General features: G+C 41.6%; 1 protein-coding gene across 1 annotated transcript in view; it reads left to right on the forward strand.

The window, feature by feature from the left end:
- LOC118814035 (IQ motif and SEC7 domain-containing protein 1-like) overlaps window positions 1-16153 on the forward strand; it is a 54332-nt gene extending 38179 nt beyond the window's left edge. The window contains exons 5-17 of the mRNA XM_036579703.1: window positions 1724-2262; window positions 2311-2346; window positions 2527-2880; window positions 4494-4655; window positions 5422-5544; window positions 5670-5836; window positions 6002-6141; window positions 6874-6999; window positions 7806-7905; window positions 9701-9862; window positions 10622-10816; window positions 13645-13694; window positions 14906-16153. Coding sequence (XP_036435596.1) covers window positions 1724-2262; window positions 2311-2346; window positions 2527-2880; window positions 4494-4655; window positions 5422-5544; window positions 5670-5836; window positions 6002-6141; window positions 6874-6999; window positions 7806-7905; window positions 9701-9862; window positions 10622-10816; window positions 13645-13694; window positions 14906-16153 — 3402 coding nt within the window. The remainder of the gene's footprint in view (window positions 1-1723; window positions 2263-2310; window positions 2347-2526; window positions 2881-4493; window positions 4656-5421; window positions 5545-5669; window positions 5837-6001; window positions 6142-6873; window positions 7000-7805; window positions 7906-9700; window positions 9863-10621; window positions 10817-13644; window positions 13695-14905) is intronic.
- The last annotated feature ends 3263 nt before the right edge of the window (window positions 16154-19416 follow it).

Consider the following 19416-nt stretch of genomic DNA (forward strand, 5'->3'; position numbering starts at 1 on the left):
AGTCAGGGTTAGTAAGAGTTAAGTGTGCTGCTGGTGTAATACTGTACACTGTAAAAAATAAAAGTCAGTCCAGTTTGAAATTTTAAGTCAAGCTTTTGCAAGGCTATTTTAAATTTTCTCAGCTTAGGTTAGTCAGAGGTTCTCCCAACTTACCTTTATTTAGTACACTGCAAAAAATGGTATCTGGGCAAGTGAAATTATCTTAAATCCAGTCAATATATTTAATGTTTCTCATGTTAAGATTGCTGTAAGAATAATATTATTCTTTTTTATTTATTTTCTAACTATATATATTCTTAAAATCAGAAATTAGATATTTTTTGATACCATTTTTTGCAGCATACTGCACCGAAGTCTACATACTGTTTAAGTTGAGCTTGCTCAAAAAAAAAAAAACAATCCCTCCAATTTAGTCATAGCTAATTCCCACCCTCAGGCAACGACTCCCACTATCACACAGTGCCCACAGCCTGGGAGGGGCATTGTGTGGGCTTCTGCCTCTCAGCCTTCTGACAGCAGAGGGCTTCTGATGATTAAACAATTGTGCCGCTCCAATGCCGTGAAATTACAGCAAAAACAATAAAAATGTATCAGCATGTTAAATAACACATTAAACAAAACATTTTAACACTCTAATCTAGTGTATTATTTATTATGCACAGGTAGCTGTTGTTTATCTAAGCTCAGACATGCTCTCTCTGAATGATAATGCACAAACTAGAAAAGTATGCCAGATAAAAACTGACAACAAATAAAGAAGTGTATTTGTGTCTGAATGAAACCTTAATAGTATTCAAAAATAATAGAACAAACAAAGTAAAACAGGGAAGGACCATGACTGAATAGTGATTCTTTGAAAAATAAGATGCAGAGTTAAATGGGAGTGCCTTTACAGCCTAAGTACTAAACGGACAAAAGGATAAAGAAGTTAGCAGGCTCAGACACTACACCAAGATTACATTTACGTTCAGTTTCTGTGGACAGACTAGAGTCTGCACTTTCTGCTTTTATCCATTTGTTTCAGTGTCTGCAACACACATCAACTGTTTAAGATTAATAACATATTTCCTCTTCTACTTACAAGTACAAATGTGATACTAGTCAAAAGAGTATCTGCACTTTCAACAGAATTTCTGGAAGTAATATAAAATGAAAGTGTTGCTAGTGACACGGCTAGAAAGATTTAAAAAAATTGCACTGGCCTCTAGGGCCACCATGCCAATGAATCTTGTGGCCAGAATTAAGAATTTGTGATCAGAATTATAGAAATATATTTATCATATATACAGTCATGTGTAAAGTTTGAACATCCACAGTGAAATGACATGTTTTGTTGAGCTAACACATCCCCTTCAGAGGACACAAATAAGGCGTTTTTCTATAGTTTCAGTGCACAGTTGCTATTTATTTGCTGAGTTTTGGTTTCGTGGGTGATGGTTGAAGGTGGGATGGGGGGTGTGGGGTTGGTGCGGGATGGTGTCTGGTAATATGCTTTGGTGGTTTTTGATATAGGTTTAATATATCACATGTTTACAGCCTATAAATTGCTTCTTCTTAAAATAATAAATAATCAGTCATCCAGTCATCCAACTTGATTGACAGTTGCGGTAGATGGAAACCATCGATAATGTAGTCAGTCGGCTCAAGCCTACAGGACTACTCCAGGACCAAGACATAGACACACTGCCTTACCTGTGTGTTTGCGTATGTGTTCATCCCTCAGGTCACATCCCTCGCAGACTCCATGGATGATACCCTGACTTGCCGGTCAGGCCGAGGCGACTCTCAGGAAGGCAGTGGTGACGGTGCGGGTGAGGCAGAGGACTTCAGTGAGTGTGTGTGGAGCAGCAAGCCCCAGTCCCGTCGTGGCGGGGGTATGGGCGAGTCTGAGCGAGGTGGACCCACCATGCTGGGGGGCATGCATGAGGACAGCACGGCCACATCCTACAGTGATGTGACGCTCTACATGGATGACGGCGTGCCTTCGTCGCCTCTGTCCATCGAGCGTGCACCCAGCAGCACAGACACGGAGTACTGGGGAGTTGGAGGGGGCGCAGGGGGCCGCGAGGACAGCCGGGACACGGAGGGTGGTGGCAGCAACAATAGCCGGCGCAGCACGCCCTGCACTGAGTGCCGTGACTATCGCCTGCGCGGGCCACACCTGCCTGTGCTGACCATTGAGCCACCCAGCGACAGCTCAGTGGACATGAGTGACCGCTCAGATAGAGGCTCGCTCAGCAGGCAGCTGATGTATGAGCAGGAGCCAGGAGGAGGAGTAGGAGGAGGAGGAGTCGGAGGAGGTGGTGGAAGTTCAGGTTCGCCACAAGGAACACTCAAACACAACCCAGCCGTCCGCTCAGCCAGCGCCTGCACTGCCCAAGGTCAAACCCGTCCTATGGGCCGTCCCGTGCCATCCCCCCTGCCCACACAGCTCCCGCACCACGCCATCCTGCTGCACCACCAGCACCCACACCATGCACTCCAGCATCACCCACTCCACCACCACCACCACCACCACCACCCCCTGCCCCCCCACTTGCACCACCACCCAGGACCCCACTACCCAGACCCAGGCTCACCCTCGCCCACCCAGCCACCCCCACTTACCCCACTCTCCTCTGCCTCGTCCGCGCCCCTGCCCTCTACAGGCATGGAGCAGTCAGACGGTGACAATGACTCACTAAACTCCACCACCAACTCCAATGAAACTATCAACTGCAGCTCGGGGTCCTCATCCCGGGACAGCTTGAGGGAGCCGCTGCCCACACTGGGCAAGCAGACCTACCAGCGGGAGAGCCGCCACAGCTGGGACTCACCCGCCTTTAACAACGATGTGGTGCAAAGAAGGCAGTACCGCATCGGCCTTAACCTCTTCAACAAGTAAGGGCCGGACACTACAGTTGTGTGCAAAAGCTTGGGTGATTCTGGTCAAGTTACATGTTTTTTAATGATTTTTTAAGTGAAAATAAGTACATATCCTCTATAGAGATCAAACTTCTACACATTTTAATGCACCATTACTTTTTATTTGCTGAGAATAAAACATAAAATGTGGCTAAAGTTATGGCACATTTTATATTTTGTGTTTTTGTTCCCCAATATGTCAAAGGGGTATTCCAAAGATCTTTTTTATCTCTGCACAATTAAAAGAGTGGTTTGATCTGAAATGCTCTGTTCTAGAGAAACGTACAGAATCTTACTTGCCAAGAATTTTTCGTAGTGGCAGTAATAGGAACCAGATGTCTGAAGAGTTTAATGCCTCTAAAAGCTACGCCACAGAAAGTTATTAAATAAAAATGCAAACAAACACATTGCCTGATGTCTGAGACATTGTTTTACAAGAGTTATAATAAGGTACTGGGCTAAAATTTATTTTTTTAAAGCACGTGGTGGAGGGTGCATGCAAAATAGTCAGAAGACACAGTGGTGTCTGGTGGTTTTGGGTAGTAAATAAAATGTCCATATCTGTGTTGTTGACATTGCAACCTCTGGTTCCTGTCACTACCACTGTAAAGAAATCTGAGATAAGTTTCTGCAATGAACCATTTCACATCAGAATAATTTGAATAATTTTATTTACATCTAAACGACTGAATTATGCAGAAATTTCCCCTTTAACCTCTGCAAACAGTAGAAATTGTGCATTAAGTTCCTCCATTTTGCAAATGCCTTACATCAAGTGCTCACTACTAGATTTTTATATAGGCTCAGCATTTAAGATTATGACAAAAATGCATTTAAAAAGCTTACAAAATGACTAGAATTTGTCATTCTTTACTTTTGTGCATTGGTGCATTGTATAGCCCCGGAAGCATATCAGCCATTTTTTTGCCCATTTGATACCTTTAGCCCCTTCAATGGAATGATCTTCCTACAGAATTTCAGGCGGTTTGTGTGTATAGCATCACTGCTATTCCACTGTCAGCCCCTGGTTATAAATTACATCCACTATAATTTCTGTATTAGTCTCTTCAGCAAAATTACATTGATGTATTAAGTATTGGCTAGGAACAACCAACAGCTGTAGTAATACATCCTGTTTAATATTTCACTGAATAACAACTGATATATTATGAAGGATTAAGTAATTTTGTATTTTTAATGAAATTGCTGGTCTTACAGATGCTCAGAGTGCTTCAGTAAGGGAATACCTCTGAAGGGTTAGCAGCATTTGGAGATGAAAAACGGTTGAAAAAAAAGTAGCAATAAAAAAACAGGCCGTCTGAGGCTAAATGGAGAGATAGACAGAAAGAGATGGGATAAGAGCTAAGGCTACATGAAATACGATACAAATATACAAACCCAGCTGGCTGTGTTTGTGCCCTCAGGCGTTCAATTCAATTCGGTGTGAGCCCTGCAATTCAGTTTAGTAATATTACAGTGGCAGGAGTGTATAGCTAGAGTGAAGGTGATTGATCTACAACCACATCATGGCAAAACAAATAGCCCTCTCTCTCTCTCTCTCTCTCTCTCTCTCTCTCTCTCACACACAGGAAGCCAGAGAAGGGCATCCAGTACCTGATAGAGAGGGGTTTTGTGTCTGACACCCCGGTGGGCATCGCGCGCTTTATCCTGGAGAGGAAAGGCCTGAGCCGGCAGATGATCGGGGAGTTCCTGGGCAACCGGCAGAAGCAGTTCAATAAAGACGTACTGGAGTGAGTGCTGCCATGTTCATGTGGAGCTCTGGAGCCCTGCCAGTTCGGACAGGGTCATACTAAGGTTGATAGCTAGCCTCAGGACAGGCAGGCAGTAGTTAGTGTGCAGGCTTTAGAGCTGTAGATGCAGGGAGGTAGCAGGTGCTGGAGGAGGGTTACAGTATGAGCTGTAATACTCTATACAGTGTGCTGTGTCTTCATGAACAGTAAGAACTACAAAATTTTGCCAGCAGAATTGACTGAAGCTCAAACTCAGAATTTCCCATCTCCCACTATGAAAAATCTAATAACATGACCCCTCAACTGGGAATTCCTACTCAGAACATCAGGATGGTGTTCTCAATTCTAGGTTTATCTTACAATGTCAGACTAACATGACTGCTCACACTGTCAACAGTAATAAAGCACCACTTCTCTACTTTTAAATGATATTTGCTTTAGATCAGTCAACACACAGTAGCTGGTTAAACTGTAACATTGACCATAAAGTTCGCTATTTTGAGAAGGTACATCATGAACATTAAAGCTGTCACTCATAGCCAGCTAGCTTGTTAATAACAGTACTTGTTTTAACGGAAGTGTCCGTGTTTTTTTGATTTGTTAGCTTGAACGCACAGAATTTGTAACTTGAACACACAGAGGTTGAAAATGCCACAATTCTGAGCTCTGACTTCCCACTTCTGAGTCAAGTTTAACGCAGCATATTGCGTTTCATTCAACTTCAGTGAAGTCTATAACTTCATAATACATTTTCCGTATTTCTCAGCTGTGTGCTGGATGAGATGGATTTCTCCGGCATGGATCTGGACGATGCTCTGCGTAAGTTCCAGGCTCAGATTAAGGTCCAAGGAGAGGCGCAGAAAGTGGAGAGGCTTGTGGAGGCCTTCAGGTAAACTCGGATCATCATCTGCTTGCCTTTCTTACTGTCGCCCTATCCTGTTAGCACCTGAATGCTTGTAATTGTTAGGGTAAAGGATGTGTATCATTCACTCTCCCGCTCTCTCTCTTCCTCAGTCAGAGGTACTGTGTGTGTAATCCTGCGCTGGTACGGCAGTTCCAGAACCCTGACACCATCTTCATCCTGGCCTTCGCTATCATCCTCCTCAACACAGACATGTACAGCCCTAACGTCAAACCTGAGAGGAAGATGAAGCTCGATGACTTCATCAAGAACTTAAGAGGTGATTGTTGTTTGCTGATTTGAATTGTTCAGAGTGCTACTATTGTGAAAAAATGGTTTATTGACTGAGACACATTGTTTCCAAACTATTATTTATGACCACACTATTATCTTCATTGTCTCCTTAACCTTACCCTCTCTCTCTCTGTCTGTTTGTGTGTGGTAGGAGTAGACAATGGGCAGGATATTCCAAGGGACCTGTTGGTAGGAATCTACCAGCGCATACAGAAGTGGGAGCTGAGGACCAACGATGATCACGTATCTCAAGTGCAGGCTGTGGAGAGAGTGATAGTGGGCAAAAAACCTGTAAGTGGGGATACAAATCGGGAAAATAATAGAAAACTTGCATATCTAAATAAAAGCATCTCTATAAAGAACAGCATGCTCATATATGTTTTTTATTTTCAGCCGATTTGTGGCCGTTTATGCACTAGTAATCCCTTTTGCAATGTAAAAAAGATTAGTTATTTTAACTTTACAAAGTGAATAACCAGGCTGCCTTAAAATTTTGAGTTATTGGGCAAAAAGAAAAATGCTCAATGGAAAATGTAAGATAAGAGGTTAGTATGAAGGCATGACATTTGATGAATCATGTCAGATAAATAAGTATACATGCCTTAGATGTAACACATCAGCGTTATGTAAGTGCAGTGAAGGGCAAGTGACTGTAAATCTGACTCACCCCAAAAAAAAATTCAGCTCTTTTTTCTTTTTTTTTTTTTTTAAACAGTTTCATAGTCATGGCATAGTCTCTGTTAGCGCAGGGTAGGTATAAGATCATTACATTTTAGTAATCTGTTATTCTAAATATAGTTTAGTATGCTATAGAAAGTGAGAGTGGGGGATTTGACTGGATCTCACAAATGCAAGTAAAAAATTAGTCTTGGACAATAAAAAAAATGCTGTTGATTTATTGTGTGAACTCAGAATTTTAAGGCAGCCCGGTTGCTTACTTTTTTAAGTTAAATCACCTTTTTTGGTACAGAGTGTTCAATATCGGAGCCATGACTATATGTGTGTGTAAATCTGTGTGTACAGGTGCTCTCCCTGCCCCACCGCAGGCTGGTCTGTTGTTGCCAGCTGTACGAGGTTCCTGACCCTAACCGGCCCCAGCGGAGTGGGGTTCATCAGAGAGAGGTGTTCCTCTTTAATGACCTGCTGGTGGTAAGAGCCTTCCTCAGCGCAGCCTCTCTCCAAATCAGCCCCTAAGTTTTACAACAAGCCTATTAGAGCCCAGATATGAAGAAATACTAAGAAAGCGATGCACTATAGTAATATACATTACAGTGTGAATTAACTGTAACATTGCTCTGTGTTGGAACATCCTCAACACAGCAGTGACATTGACATATTAGTGCAGTGGTCTCCAACTCTGGTCCTGGAGAGCTACTTTTCTGCAGAGTTTAGTTCCAACCTGTATCCAATAAGCTGACCCGCCCCTTACTTAACTCTAATACATCTGATCCAGCCAATCAGGGACTTGGGAAGTCGTCAATTAGCTGAAGCCGGTGTGGCAAGTTGTGATTAACCTAGGCTCTGCAGGACAGTAGCTCTAAAGGGCCACTGTGTTAGTGGCATGGGAATGTGTTTATATTAGGCAATATGGCAGTGCTGGGGTCAGCCAAGAGCGGCTCTAGGGTCAAAAACTAAGGGCTAGATGGTGGCTAACACAACTCTGTGTCAGATAAGCTACAGTCTCTATCTATACACTGGTAAGGTACACCTACAAGATAGCTGTTTCTAATAAAGTGGCCAGTGTTCTCCCTAAGTTGAGCCCCTTTGAATGTTGTAGATATGTCAGTGTATAAGATCATATAGTCTGTGTAATCATCAACACCATACCAGTTAATACACATACTCTTCTGTCAGAAAAGCCCTACCACTGAAACTAATACACACATACATACACAGCCCTCTTTAAGTATCACCACACACACAGACACACACCTACACTGCCTTTGTGTGTGTAGGTCACGAAGATCTTCCAGAAGAAGAAGACGTCAGTGACGTACAGTTTCAGACAGTCCTTTCCCCTGGTGGAGATGCAGGTTCACATGTTCCAAAACTCCTGTAAGTATATTCGTCCCTCCATCTGTCTCTCCATCTGTCCCTCCTTCTTTATTTATACTACCACTCCGTTCTGGCTCAGTGCTCTGCTGTGACATTTAGCCGCTCTCTCTCGTCCTGCCGTGTACATTCGCTGATGACAGACGAGTGAAAAAGAGATCCAGTTCATCATATGTTGTAATTTTATGGTCTGTTAGTTCACTGCACTGTGCATTTTGTACCACATGAAAACATTAGTTTTGTGTTTTCATCACAGGCACTAAATTACAGTACAGATTGGAGGCCAGTTTAAGGCTGCTAAGCCATTCCTTTAATACTAAATTTGATCGCACCATAGAAATAAGAAAAATATATAAATGCATCTAAATCTACTTTTCATCACTTTCCAAAAAATAGGTTTCTCCTGTAGTTTTCTGCATAATTTGGGCATAGCAGCCGTCCTTTTCATTGTATGACAATTTCATGATGAAAGGACCAATAAGAGTTCTCCAAAATTACTTGGAATAAAATCCCTTTATATTATCTTACATTAAATGTTTTTGACTTCTCCTGTAAAGTTGCTATTTTGGAGATGCATGTTTTTTTGGACAGGGATGATTTAGAATGTGGATAACATAATGCAAAAAAATTCTCAGATGAGGACTGTCTGTAAAATAAGATCAACCAATAAAACTGCTAAGAATTCTGGGAAACTCCTCCCCTCATATTTCACAATTCACAGTAGACAATCGTATCAGTCAGTTGAACTGACTAAAATTATTTAAGTTACTTTACATTGCATTTTTGACCATATCAAATTATTTTGGCCTATATTATTGGTTATCGGAAGTTTTAGCTCCTTAAGATCAGTAACGGTCACAAAAGTTTTATATTGGTTGAGTCTTAGTTCAGAGTATTTTCATCTGCAATCATCTTCATCTTTTGTTTTTACATTACTGCATGGTCAACAGCATTGCTTTTACTACAGTCAGAATGTAATTTGCTGTGGAATTATTGTCAAATTTGTGAAACTCTGATGAATGAAGTTTTTTTCATCGATAATGGCAAAAAGATGTAAAGTCAATGACGATATTAATGCAATTTTAACTTGTTGATGATGAAAATAACAAAATGAAAATATATATTTTTTTATTTCTACTTTATTTAAATGATCTAATCACAGACTTACATGGTGTCCAGAGCAGTATCTGTCACTGGCAGAAAGCCAAATGGGATATTTTATATTTTAGCATTAGCTCCGCTATGCAGTTTTCAATATTATGATGGCAGTAAGCTAGTGGTTGTGTGTGATCACTTTCCCACACTGGGTTTAATCACTAATAATGCAGTACATTTTAAGGGACATCCTTATCAAAAGACTAAAACTATGATCAGTAAGTTTTAAAAAATAAAATAAGAGTAAAAAGGTGAAAAGAAAAAATAAGATAACTGTGATTGAGTAAAATAAGATGAATAATGAACACTGTAGACTTAGCTGTGTGTGTGTTGTTATTGTTATTGAGTGTTGCATAATGCTAAGATGTACTCCCAGGCTGTGACGTTTGGTAAAATTAAACATCTGACCATTCAGATTCTTTCAAATTATATTACAGACCCTCAGTCCAGCTATTTGAGTGCAGTCAAAGCCTTAACAATCAAATACTGTTTTGTTTCTTCCAAATGAAAAATGTATTTATAATCATGAATCATAGTTCCTCATCAAATACCTCTACAGGAGTACCATTCTGCAAAACATGATTTATCATCTCTAACTGTTTTTTCTCTCCCTCTCTCTCTCTTTCCCTCTCCCCCACCTCAGATTACCCTCATGGTATCCGGTTAACCTCAGCAATCCCTGGAGGCGAGCGTAAGGTCCTGATCGTCTTCACAGCTCCAAGTCAGCAGGACCGTACACGCTTCGTCAGTGATCTGAGAGAGAGCATCGCTGAGGTGCAGGAGATGGAGAAATATCGCGTGGAGTGTGAGTGTTCGCTTCTCGTCTTCTGCACACACAGCTAGATCAAAGATCAAAGCGCTCTTTATCATTTTTGCTAAGAACTTCTGTTTAACATTCACTGCAGAAAAGCAGGCAAATCTCATTTGCACTTGATATTAATGCTGCGTGTTGTGTGTGCCAGGTCTTATAATGAGGCTGAGTGTTCAGAGTTACTCATTTGACTTTCTCATGTCTCTAAAATCCAGTGCGCTACTTTTACAGCACAGGCATAGTAGATGTTGTACATTTGCATTTACCAGCCAAGCAGCTGTGAATAACAAAGGAAAAGGAAGCAGCGGTGAATAGTGTTTATATGCATAGGATCTGTCACTAATAATTTCATCTCTTTCTTCTTCTCACATTCTCTCGGTATCTCGCTTGGTCTCTCGTGCTCCTAATCTACTTCTCTGTTTCTCTCTATATATTTATCTTTCTCACTCTTTCATTCCTTATTTCTTCCTTTTTTTTCTCTCCCTCTGTCCCTCTCACGTAATCACTCTGTCTCTCTTTATCTCTGTCTCTCTTTTTCTTGGTATGAACTGTAATTAACAACTGTTGTCAGAGCACTGAAAAAATGTTTAAAGCTGCACTATGTAGGTTTTGGGGATTTAGAGACCTCTCTGGTGGAAATGTGGAATTGTATGCATGCATGAATGTACAGCAGCTTTAGTGATACTAATATTGAAAAAATAGATTTATAATATCTCTCTCTTTCTCCCTCTCTCTCTCTCTCTCTCTCTGTAGCGGAGCTGGAGAAGCAGAAAGGTGTGATGCGTCCTGGTATGATAGGTGGAGATGTTAGTGGTGGTGTAGATGGTATGAAGAGTGAGGCTGTTAATGGAACTCTGAGCAGAACCAGCCTGGATGACACGTACGCCACAGGGGAGGGGCTTAAACGGACAGCGCTCAGCTCATCTCTCAGAGACCTCTCAGAGACAGGTAAAGAAAACACACACACATAATGTGTGGGTGTGGGAAATTTCCACAGGCATAAATCTTCAATAAAACCAAGTCTAATACTCGGAAAAATCACTCGTAAGGAGACATACCTGAGCCCAAGACATGTTTCACAAACTGAAACATGGTTGCCTGTCGGGCCTTATTGGGTAGCAGACCTCTAATGTGTAAAACATATAACAGATACAATGTCTCAGTGAGCTTTCAGAGACAAGATAAAGCCCAAAGACGTGCACAGTATCACATACATGGAATTACAGTAAAACTTGAATCTTGCTACATAACACTGATTTTACTGTGTCATAAACAGGTCATGGAAATCATATGCTGTCATGATTTATCCTGACAAGCCTTGCTCAGTAACAGATCTTGTTGGACATCATCTATGATGACAATTCATGACAGCCTATTACATCAGTCATGACATGTTTATGGCCTGGCTATGTCAGTGTCATGTAGCAGTGTTCAAGTACAGTGTTGCCACAATTACACACACACACACACACACACATATTTCACATACAGTTGGTCTCCTTAAATAATTGACAAGTGCTAAAACAGTCTATCTTTCTCACACACATGTACACATAGTCTTATGCAAAAGTTTGGTCAAATTACATGTTTTGCTGATTTTGTAAGTGAAAATAAGTGCAAATCCTCAACAGAGAACAAGTACTGTTTCTTCACTGAATTTAACATATTGAGGAAAAACATTACAAATATGGCCTGTGTAAGAGTTTTGGCACGTTTTATATTTCGTTTTTTCTGCTATGTTAAACTCAGCATATAAATAGAAATTCTGCACTTTGTTCTCTGGACTTCAAACTTTTGCATATAACTGTATATAAACATCCTGTCTTTGAATGTTTAGGCTGTAACAAAATGAGAAAATGAGCACAGTGATAATGAGTGCACACTGAAAATCAATAAGGTTTGCTGCATAACAGGCAGGGCAGGCAGCTAGTCTGTTAGTGTTGACCCGGTACTGAGAGATTTTTTGTGCAGCAGAGTGGAAGTGTGCTTTGCACTACCCTCTAGTGGTTCACTTGGGACCTGGCATCTTGCGTTGAGCTGTGAAGAGTCTCAGAAGGTGTGTGATTGTTAGACTGTTTATTGAAGTGAGAATTAGAATGAGAAAAGTGCACCGAGTAAGTGTTGTAGGAAGTAAAGATAGAAGTGATGACTGTGAGCTCTGACAGTGTGTGCAGGGCTGAACACTCAACCACGATGTGGTAACTAAAATATTAAGAACACACTTTTTGTACTTTTATATTAACTATTTCTCAATTCTTAATTTATTAAGTGAGAAATAATTAACAGAAAAAAAACAACAAGGTTTTTATTGCTGGTGATCTATGAATTCTAAAGTGTTCTTGTAGCTCATTGAAACAAGTGGAGAAATTCAGATTCAGATTGATTTTAATTTGATGAGTTATTGAACATTTAGAAACATCTGTTACATTTCTACCACATTCAAAGTCAATAAAGAATGTACATTGTATGTATATGGAACTATTGTTAATAATAATTATTATTAATAACTAATAATTATTGTTAATAATTGTTAAAATAATTATTCTCAACTTGTTGGGGTTGAATAAGGTAGCTCACTGGCACATTTATTCCATCATGTTGGAGACTTTCCATGGTTCAGAGAGTGGGCGTGGCTAAGGATCAGAGGACCTCTTACTCCAAAGCAGTGAATCAAAACACAGTAAAGGCCGTTTTCTTCTAGAATGTGCCAAAACTCAACAAACTAAAGATTGCAGAAGCAAAGGAAAGATTCTAGAAGCTAAAGAACATGTTACAAAACCCACAAGTAGAAAAGTGTGATGGAAACGACTGCAAAATTCTAGATAAAATGAGTGGTAAAGGGACCTCAATATCTTTTTAAAAATTAATTTTAGTTTTTGGCACAAAATTAACTTCATAGTGTTAAAAATTCACACCCTGCGTGTGAGTGAGTGGAATAGCCTACACCTATACTCAAGTACACATTAGTCTTGTAAAATAACACCTTTCCAAAAAACAACTTGAGTAAAAGTACAAAAAATGGCAGTAATAATAAAAAAGTGGCAATGCTTTGTTGTAGAGAACCTTACTGAGTCAGAGGTGGTGATGGGAACCTGTGTTTAATGCCTCTAAAAGCTCCCTCACAGTTATTACATGAAATGGTTATGAAAACGCTGCTAAGCAACTGCTGACGTGCTGCTTAAGACACTGTTTTGCTACAGTTTTTAGATAGTTTGGCATAAAACATATTTTTTGTAATCCATTCATGGTGGGGAGTTACATGCAGGATGATATGTAGGATGATATTACCATCACCGACATCACATATCAAAACTGTGGAGATTAGGTAGTGTAGAGTATGTAGTGTTGTGTAGCTATGTAGGTTAGGTAGTGAATAAAATGGCTATATTTGGTTGCAGGCATCATTACCACAGGTTTCTATCACCACCACTGTAAAGTTATGAATACTATATAGTTATGAATATGCTATAGAGTTATGAATAACATAACTTATAGAACTACAGCATTATGCTTCTCTTTTCAGTGTAAACTTGTTCCCAAATAAAATACTAAGTCTGCAGAATGACAGATATGACCAGTCGTACAGCAGTGCAGATGCTGTCACCAGCAAAACACAATCAAGTAAAGTGTGGATTAAAATGTTCTTCTAACTGCATTCTTCCAACCGAGCTATTTAGGTTTGACTGTATTTATGTTTATTTATATGTATTCTGATGTCAGTGTTTTTAAAGCGAAACATACTGACTGTTTAGTTAATTTTGCTTGGTTGGGTGCAGGGAAGCGTGGTCGCAGAAACAGTGTCGGCTCTTTGGATAGTACCATCGAAGTAAGTTCTGGATGGGGCCCTTTTCACCCCTGTTACTACGTTCAGATGGAACAGTCCTGTGTTGTCCATTGTCACACACCCCGTCTGCATGCCTCATCACTCTGCCCTCTCTAAATTTGTGTCTGTCCTGCTGTGAAGTCATATTTCCGTCAGTGTTGCCAGGCAGCAGAGCTACTTTCTGTGCCTGAACAAACACAGATCTGGCCTTACGGTGTCTGCTGCATGTGGAACAAAGAACTTCCAGCTACATTGACATTTTAGGCCTCTGAGGCTTTAATTCATTACTAGTCCTGCTTGTTGTTGTGCTATCTGAAAATGAAGTGGTACATTCAGTATGTACACTGTCCTTCAAGAGTTTGAAATCGTTTATAATATTGATTGAAACATTATAAACTAGAAACCAGAAGGCTTTTTAGATGTTGTATTCAATATTGTAAGTTTTTTTGGGACCAACAAGATTAAATTATAAACAGTGTACGGTAATTATCTAGTTATAGTCATTTCTTGTGAAATTACCTGCCTCAAGATTTGATCACCACTTTTCAAAAACAGCTCATTCTGGCTATCAGTTTTATTAGAACTTCATTTTAAATTATGACTGGCCCAAACAGCAAATTATGGGCTTTAATATTCTTTTTTCCCAATGAATAGTAATGCTCAAAATCACCCTTAAAAACTGTAATATATGCTTTGTATGTTCGTTACTGCAGTTCAAAGTATATCCAGTAGGCGGCAATGATGTATTAATAGTCAGGCTGAGGCCCAGCTACTCAGTTATGAATACTATATAGTTATGAATATGATATAGAGTTATGAATAACATAACTGATCTGATGTTCTCTTTAAAAGCCTTTGCTGATGAAACAAGTTCAGACTACAATTTATGTGGCTTGAAAAAGAGATAAATCTTGTAAATACAAAATAGAGCATCGAACACCAGTGTTACAAACTAATACTTACTCAGGCCAGTCCTGTTTTAAATACAGCTTTCTCAATTATTGAGTTCAATGATGAGCTCTGTTTATCGTTCTGCACACATCTAAAATTTCTTACATTTGCAAAATTGTTTTCATTTTATTAAAAACAGTGATTCCAAACTTTTGAACGGCAGTGGGAGCATGTGTGCATGTCTTTATCCCATTCATCCTCATCTACCCCTTTAAAACACAGTTGCAGTTCAGTGATGGTGTCTTTCTGGTCTGTCTGTTCAGGGCTCCATCATTAACAGCCCGCGGCCTCACCAGCGTCTGCCTATGGGGGGCGCCCTTCCTGGCTGCTACGGGTTGGAAGACTACCGGCCTCACCGCCCCATCCTGAGCCCCGGTGTAGGGGTGGGGGGTGGGCCGGGGCAGTACCACAACGCGTCGGGGAGCGTGGGGGTTGGGGCGGGGCAGCTCCCTGGCAGCGGCGGTGGGGGAACGGGGAGCGGCTCTGGAGGGAGCAGCTCCGGTTCCTTCCTGGGCTCCTTGTTTGGCAGCAAGCGAGCCAAGCAGCCTCCCGCACCCCTCATCCCCCCAGGGCCACACTACCCAGCCCCCGTGCCCCCGCCCACCACTGGGGGTCCACCACCACCCTCCCCGTCCGCCCTCAGCCAGTCGGATGGAGGGCCATCCAAGATCCAGGCACTGCACGCCCAGTATTGCCACAACAACACTGGGCACAGCGTTGGTCAGCCTCCTCCTCCGTACCACCACCACCACCACCGCTACCAAATGCAGCCTTTAGCCGTCGCCCACCCGCCCCCCGTGCATCATCACACCCTTCATCGTGGCTCCCTGCCCCGCCGCGGCCTGCCCGCTCCCTCACACGCCCAGCTCTCCCAGCAACTGTCCCACGGCCGCCATTCGAGCATGGGCTCTACCCCTCCACCTCTGTCCCCTCACTCGCCCCACTCTCCCGTGGCCCCATGCTTCAGCTTCTACCACCCCCATCCCAACCCAATTCGCGTTCCCGGTCCTACCGGCAAGCTTCCACTCACTCTGTCCCACTCACAGCCTCACCCGCATCCTCACGGCCACTCCCACGTTCAGTCTCATACCCACAGCCATCCCATACACGCCCACCCGCTGCTGCACCACCCAGCCCACCACCAACAGCCCCACCACTTCATCTTCGCCCCGCCCCCTCAGGCACCTTCAGCCATCACAGCCCGCCACATCCCACAGGTCACCGCCCACTACGGCCCCCCGCACTACCCGCCCCTGTCCTCCATCCCGCCGCCGCCGCCGCACTCGCCTTTACCCCCGCCTACCTCCCCCCTCACCCCTCTTACACCGCTCACGCCGCTCTCGCCGCTGCTGCCTCCACCCCCACACCCAGCCCCAGGACCCCCGCAGGTGGGCGGCCAGGGGCCCGGGACGGTAGGAGGAGGGGGAGGAGGCGCAGGGGGCGGGGCCAACACCAGCACGGTCGGCAGCTCCAAATCCAAGCCCGTCAACCGCATCAGCACAGTGGTGTAAGGGCCAGAAGGCCTCGGAGGGGTCAAAGGGGCCGAGGCCCACGCAAGCGGAAGCACACCATGCTCCGACTCTGCTACTTCCACATTCGCTTTCCTCATGTGTAGAGCTGATGGCAATGCAGGGGTAGTATCCAGGATGCTAAGCGCATATGCCATTGTTGATTCATACCAGTACTCATACGTTCTGAATTCAAAATTCATCAATGCAAATTGAAGAGGTTGGAGTTGAAGGCAGAGCTAATCCTGTTCTTTTCCAGAGGTTGACAAAAGCTGGGTGTTCTAGTATGAGCTAGCTAGAAGCAAGGTGTTGCCAAAGTTGGATATTGTGACAGGTTGGTGCCAAACTACGAATTATGAGACAAAGACTCGCAAATTTAGCGGATCCACTTCTACTACTTCAGATCAAGTGTGTTCTGTCAAGCTGCTTCCCTGCTCTTTAGCTGGGCTGAGGACAGGAGAGCAGAACTTGTAGGAGGAGCAGAGGTTTTAAAAAAAAGCTTGAACTTCAGTAGAACTGAGATTTCAGTGAAATCCTATTCGCTCCATTTTTGAGATTTTTATTTTTTCTCTATTGACAATCATTCCAGGTCCAGGCTATTTTGTCACATTCCTCCATACAAGTGGCTCTGAACGTTGGGACTACAGCTTTAAAAGAGCCAGTCATGCACTTTGAACTGTACCGCACCCCTCTTCTTTTTTCTATTGTAATAAGACTTTTTTAGTGGAAAGAAACCATAGGAGAGAGCCATTCAGGAGGCATCATTCCAATGTTGGGGTCTAACATTGCAGTAAGAAAGGGAAATCCTTTGAGAATAGAACACCATATTCAAGATGTAGTTTCAAATCTGCAATAAGCCAGCCATAGCTTACAAATTTCAATTTTTAATTATATGGAGACCTCAGTTTGTTTTTTTTGAAGATGTAATGGATTCATATCTACAATTTGAAAAAAAAAACGTTCTGCCTTTTTTGAACTGGAGAACAATATAGTGAACAGAACACGAAATATATTTTTCTCATTCTAAATTAAATAATTAATAAATTATGTTTTATTGGTCAAATTACATTGATAAATCTAGTAGTTCTGTTTTAATAGATACATCATTTATTATATATCTTTTGACACTATTTTGAGCATGAATGCTCAAGCAAGTTCAGCTGACCAGCTAATTACTTGTATTTGTCAACTTACAGCCTTAGTGCCCAAGGTAAGGTTTCAGGATCGGTCAAGGTGCATCGGTACTTGCAAGTGTGCAGCGCCTTTGTATTTAACCTGAACACACAATGAGTAAAGGGACATACTTAAGAGGTTTATAGAGGAGTTTAATTTAAATCTTGCAGAGTTTATTGTATAGGCATTGACTTTTTCTTGTAAAGTTCAGAGTACAGTTGCATAAACTGTATCACAAACATAAATCGATACTGACATTCTCTCGAGCATTGATTGTACAGTACGAGTCATGGTATGGTCTTTTATTTTCGTTATAACTATTATGATGTCAAATACTACTGATATTATCCTTGATATTTTTGGTGTAACAGTTACTACTAATCTGAGTGGATATCGTTTCTGTGCCGGTTTGTTTTCTAAGAGCTTTTTTTCAAATTAACATGGCGTGATTTCATGTGTACAAACAGAACTTTTGAGATCTTTTAACTGGGCTACCTACTTCAGGAACTTGTTTTGCAGTAAGCTTGAAAAAAAAGGAACTATGTATTTCACACCAAACTCATTGCCAGAAGCCATACACTCTTACTTGAGCAAGTCACTCTTTTTAAGAATGTGAAATTCCATCAAGCTGCATATCTGTGCCCTCCTGTTTCTATATGAAAGCATGCTAATATGACCGGCACGTGCGTGCACACATGCTTATACATGTCGCACTTGGAGGTTGTCAGTGAAATCTTTTTGTATGATGCTTTTACTTTTCTGCTAAAGGTTTGTGGGTTTTGCACACGAAGAGTCAGCGCAGTGCCTCGATACAAGATTATGTCCCACCCCAAACGTCCCCATACACAGTCACTCATAAACAGTACTGTTCAGAAGTCAGAGACCAACTTTTGTTTGTTTAATTTTACAAGTAAAATTAGTACAAGTACAAGTTATTCATATTTCATGAGATATTTGTGAGGAGAATAGATATATAATGATCCACTTGCATAAGACAAGTAGAAGGAATAGAAGGGGTTAAAAAAAGAGTTTCTAAAACTGGATTTCAAATAATTATTAAATGATATTGTGAAAGTGGGACTCCTAACAACTGAGCAAGACCTGGTAGACCACCAAAACTATCACTATCAGATAAACAGTACTTAAAGCTTTCATCTTTGAGAGAGAGGAGAAAATCAAGCTCCACGCTTGCTTCAGATCTAAGAAAATCCACAGGTGTTTCTATCCATCTTACTGTGAAGACAACTCAATGCTATGGGTCTGAAAGGATGTCTATCTGGCAAGACGTCTTTACTGAGAAAAGTCAGTATATAAAAAAGTACATTTACAAACCAAACATGCTGCTAGTGTTCGTAAAGCACTGGCCACCTCCCCTAGACCTCGACATCAGAATATGCAACCGGATTTCTTTGAAAAACTAAAAGCAAGTCTCCTGAAAAGAATGGAAGCTGTAACAAGGGCAAAAAGTGGAAACTGAAAAAACGTGTACTTAATGGCCGTTTGACAGGAATTCAAATAAAAGAATGGCAGTCACTGACTTCTGTACAGTACTGTATAACCCTCACTTCTCACCACTACTTCCATCTCCATCTAGACACACTCGTCTTCTTTTATAAGAAACATCTAAAAAAAAAAAACAGGATCAATTACACCTTAGGATAAATTAGTTTTTTTCATGTTCACAATCTTACGTATGGTATCTGCAGTCAGACTGATTTGCCTAATCCAGAGTACAGTACAGTTAGACTTTTATAGGGCTGTTTATCTAAAAGCAGAAGTTCAACAGACTGTGTACAATGTTCTTTGAAAGAAGGGAAAACAAATTTTGGCATCATCATGTGATCTAAATTTAGAGCACAACTCCAGAATGCACCTCCTCTCTCTCTTTGTCCTCGAATGAGCTTGTTTGCTTTCTCAGACTCTAAAGCTTCACTCTTGTGCTTGCATTAAGTGTTATGAGGCCTGAAGGACGCAAAGCTCTAAAAACAATTTGCCTGGACAGAGGACTAACAGACCTATCAACGTAGTTTTAGCAGTTTTGGAAAGTGTGCATCCTTACTCCTGATTGGCTATGCTGATGTCTTGCGCCACTG

This window comes from Colossoma macropomum, unplaced genomic scaffold (assembly GCF_904425465.1).
Source record: "Colossoma macropomum unplaced genomic scaffold, Colossoma_macropomum, whole genome shotgun sequence".
NCBI classification, from domain to species: domain Eukaryota; kingdom Metazoa; phylum Chordata; class Actinopteri; order Characiformes; family Serrasalmidae; genus Colossoma; species Colossoma macropomum.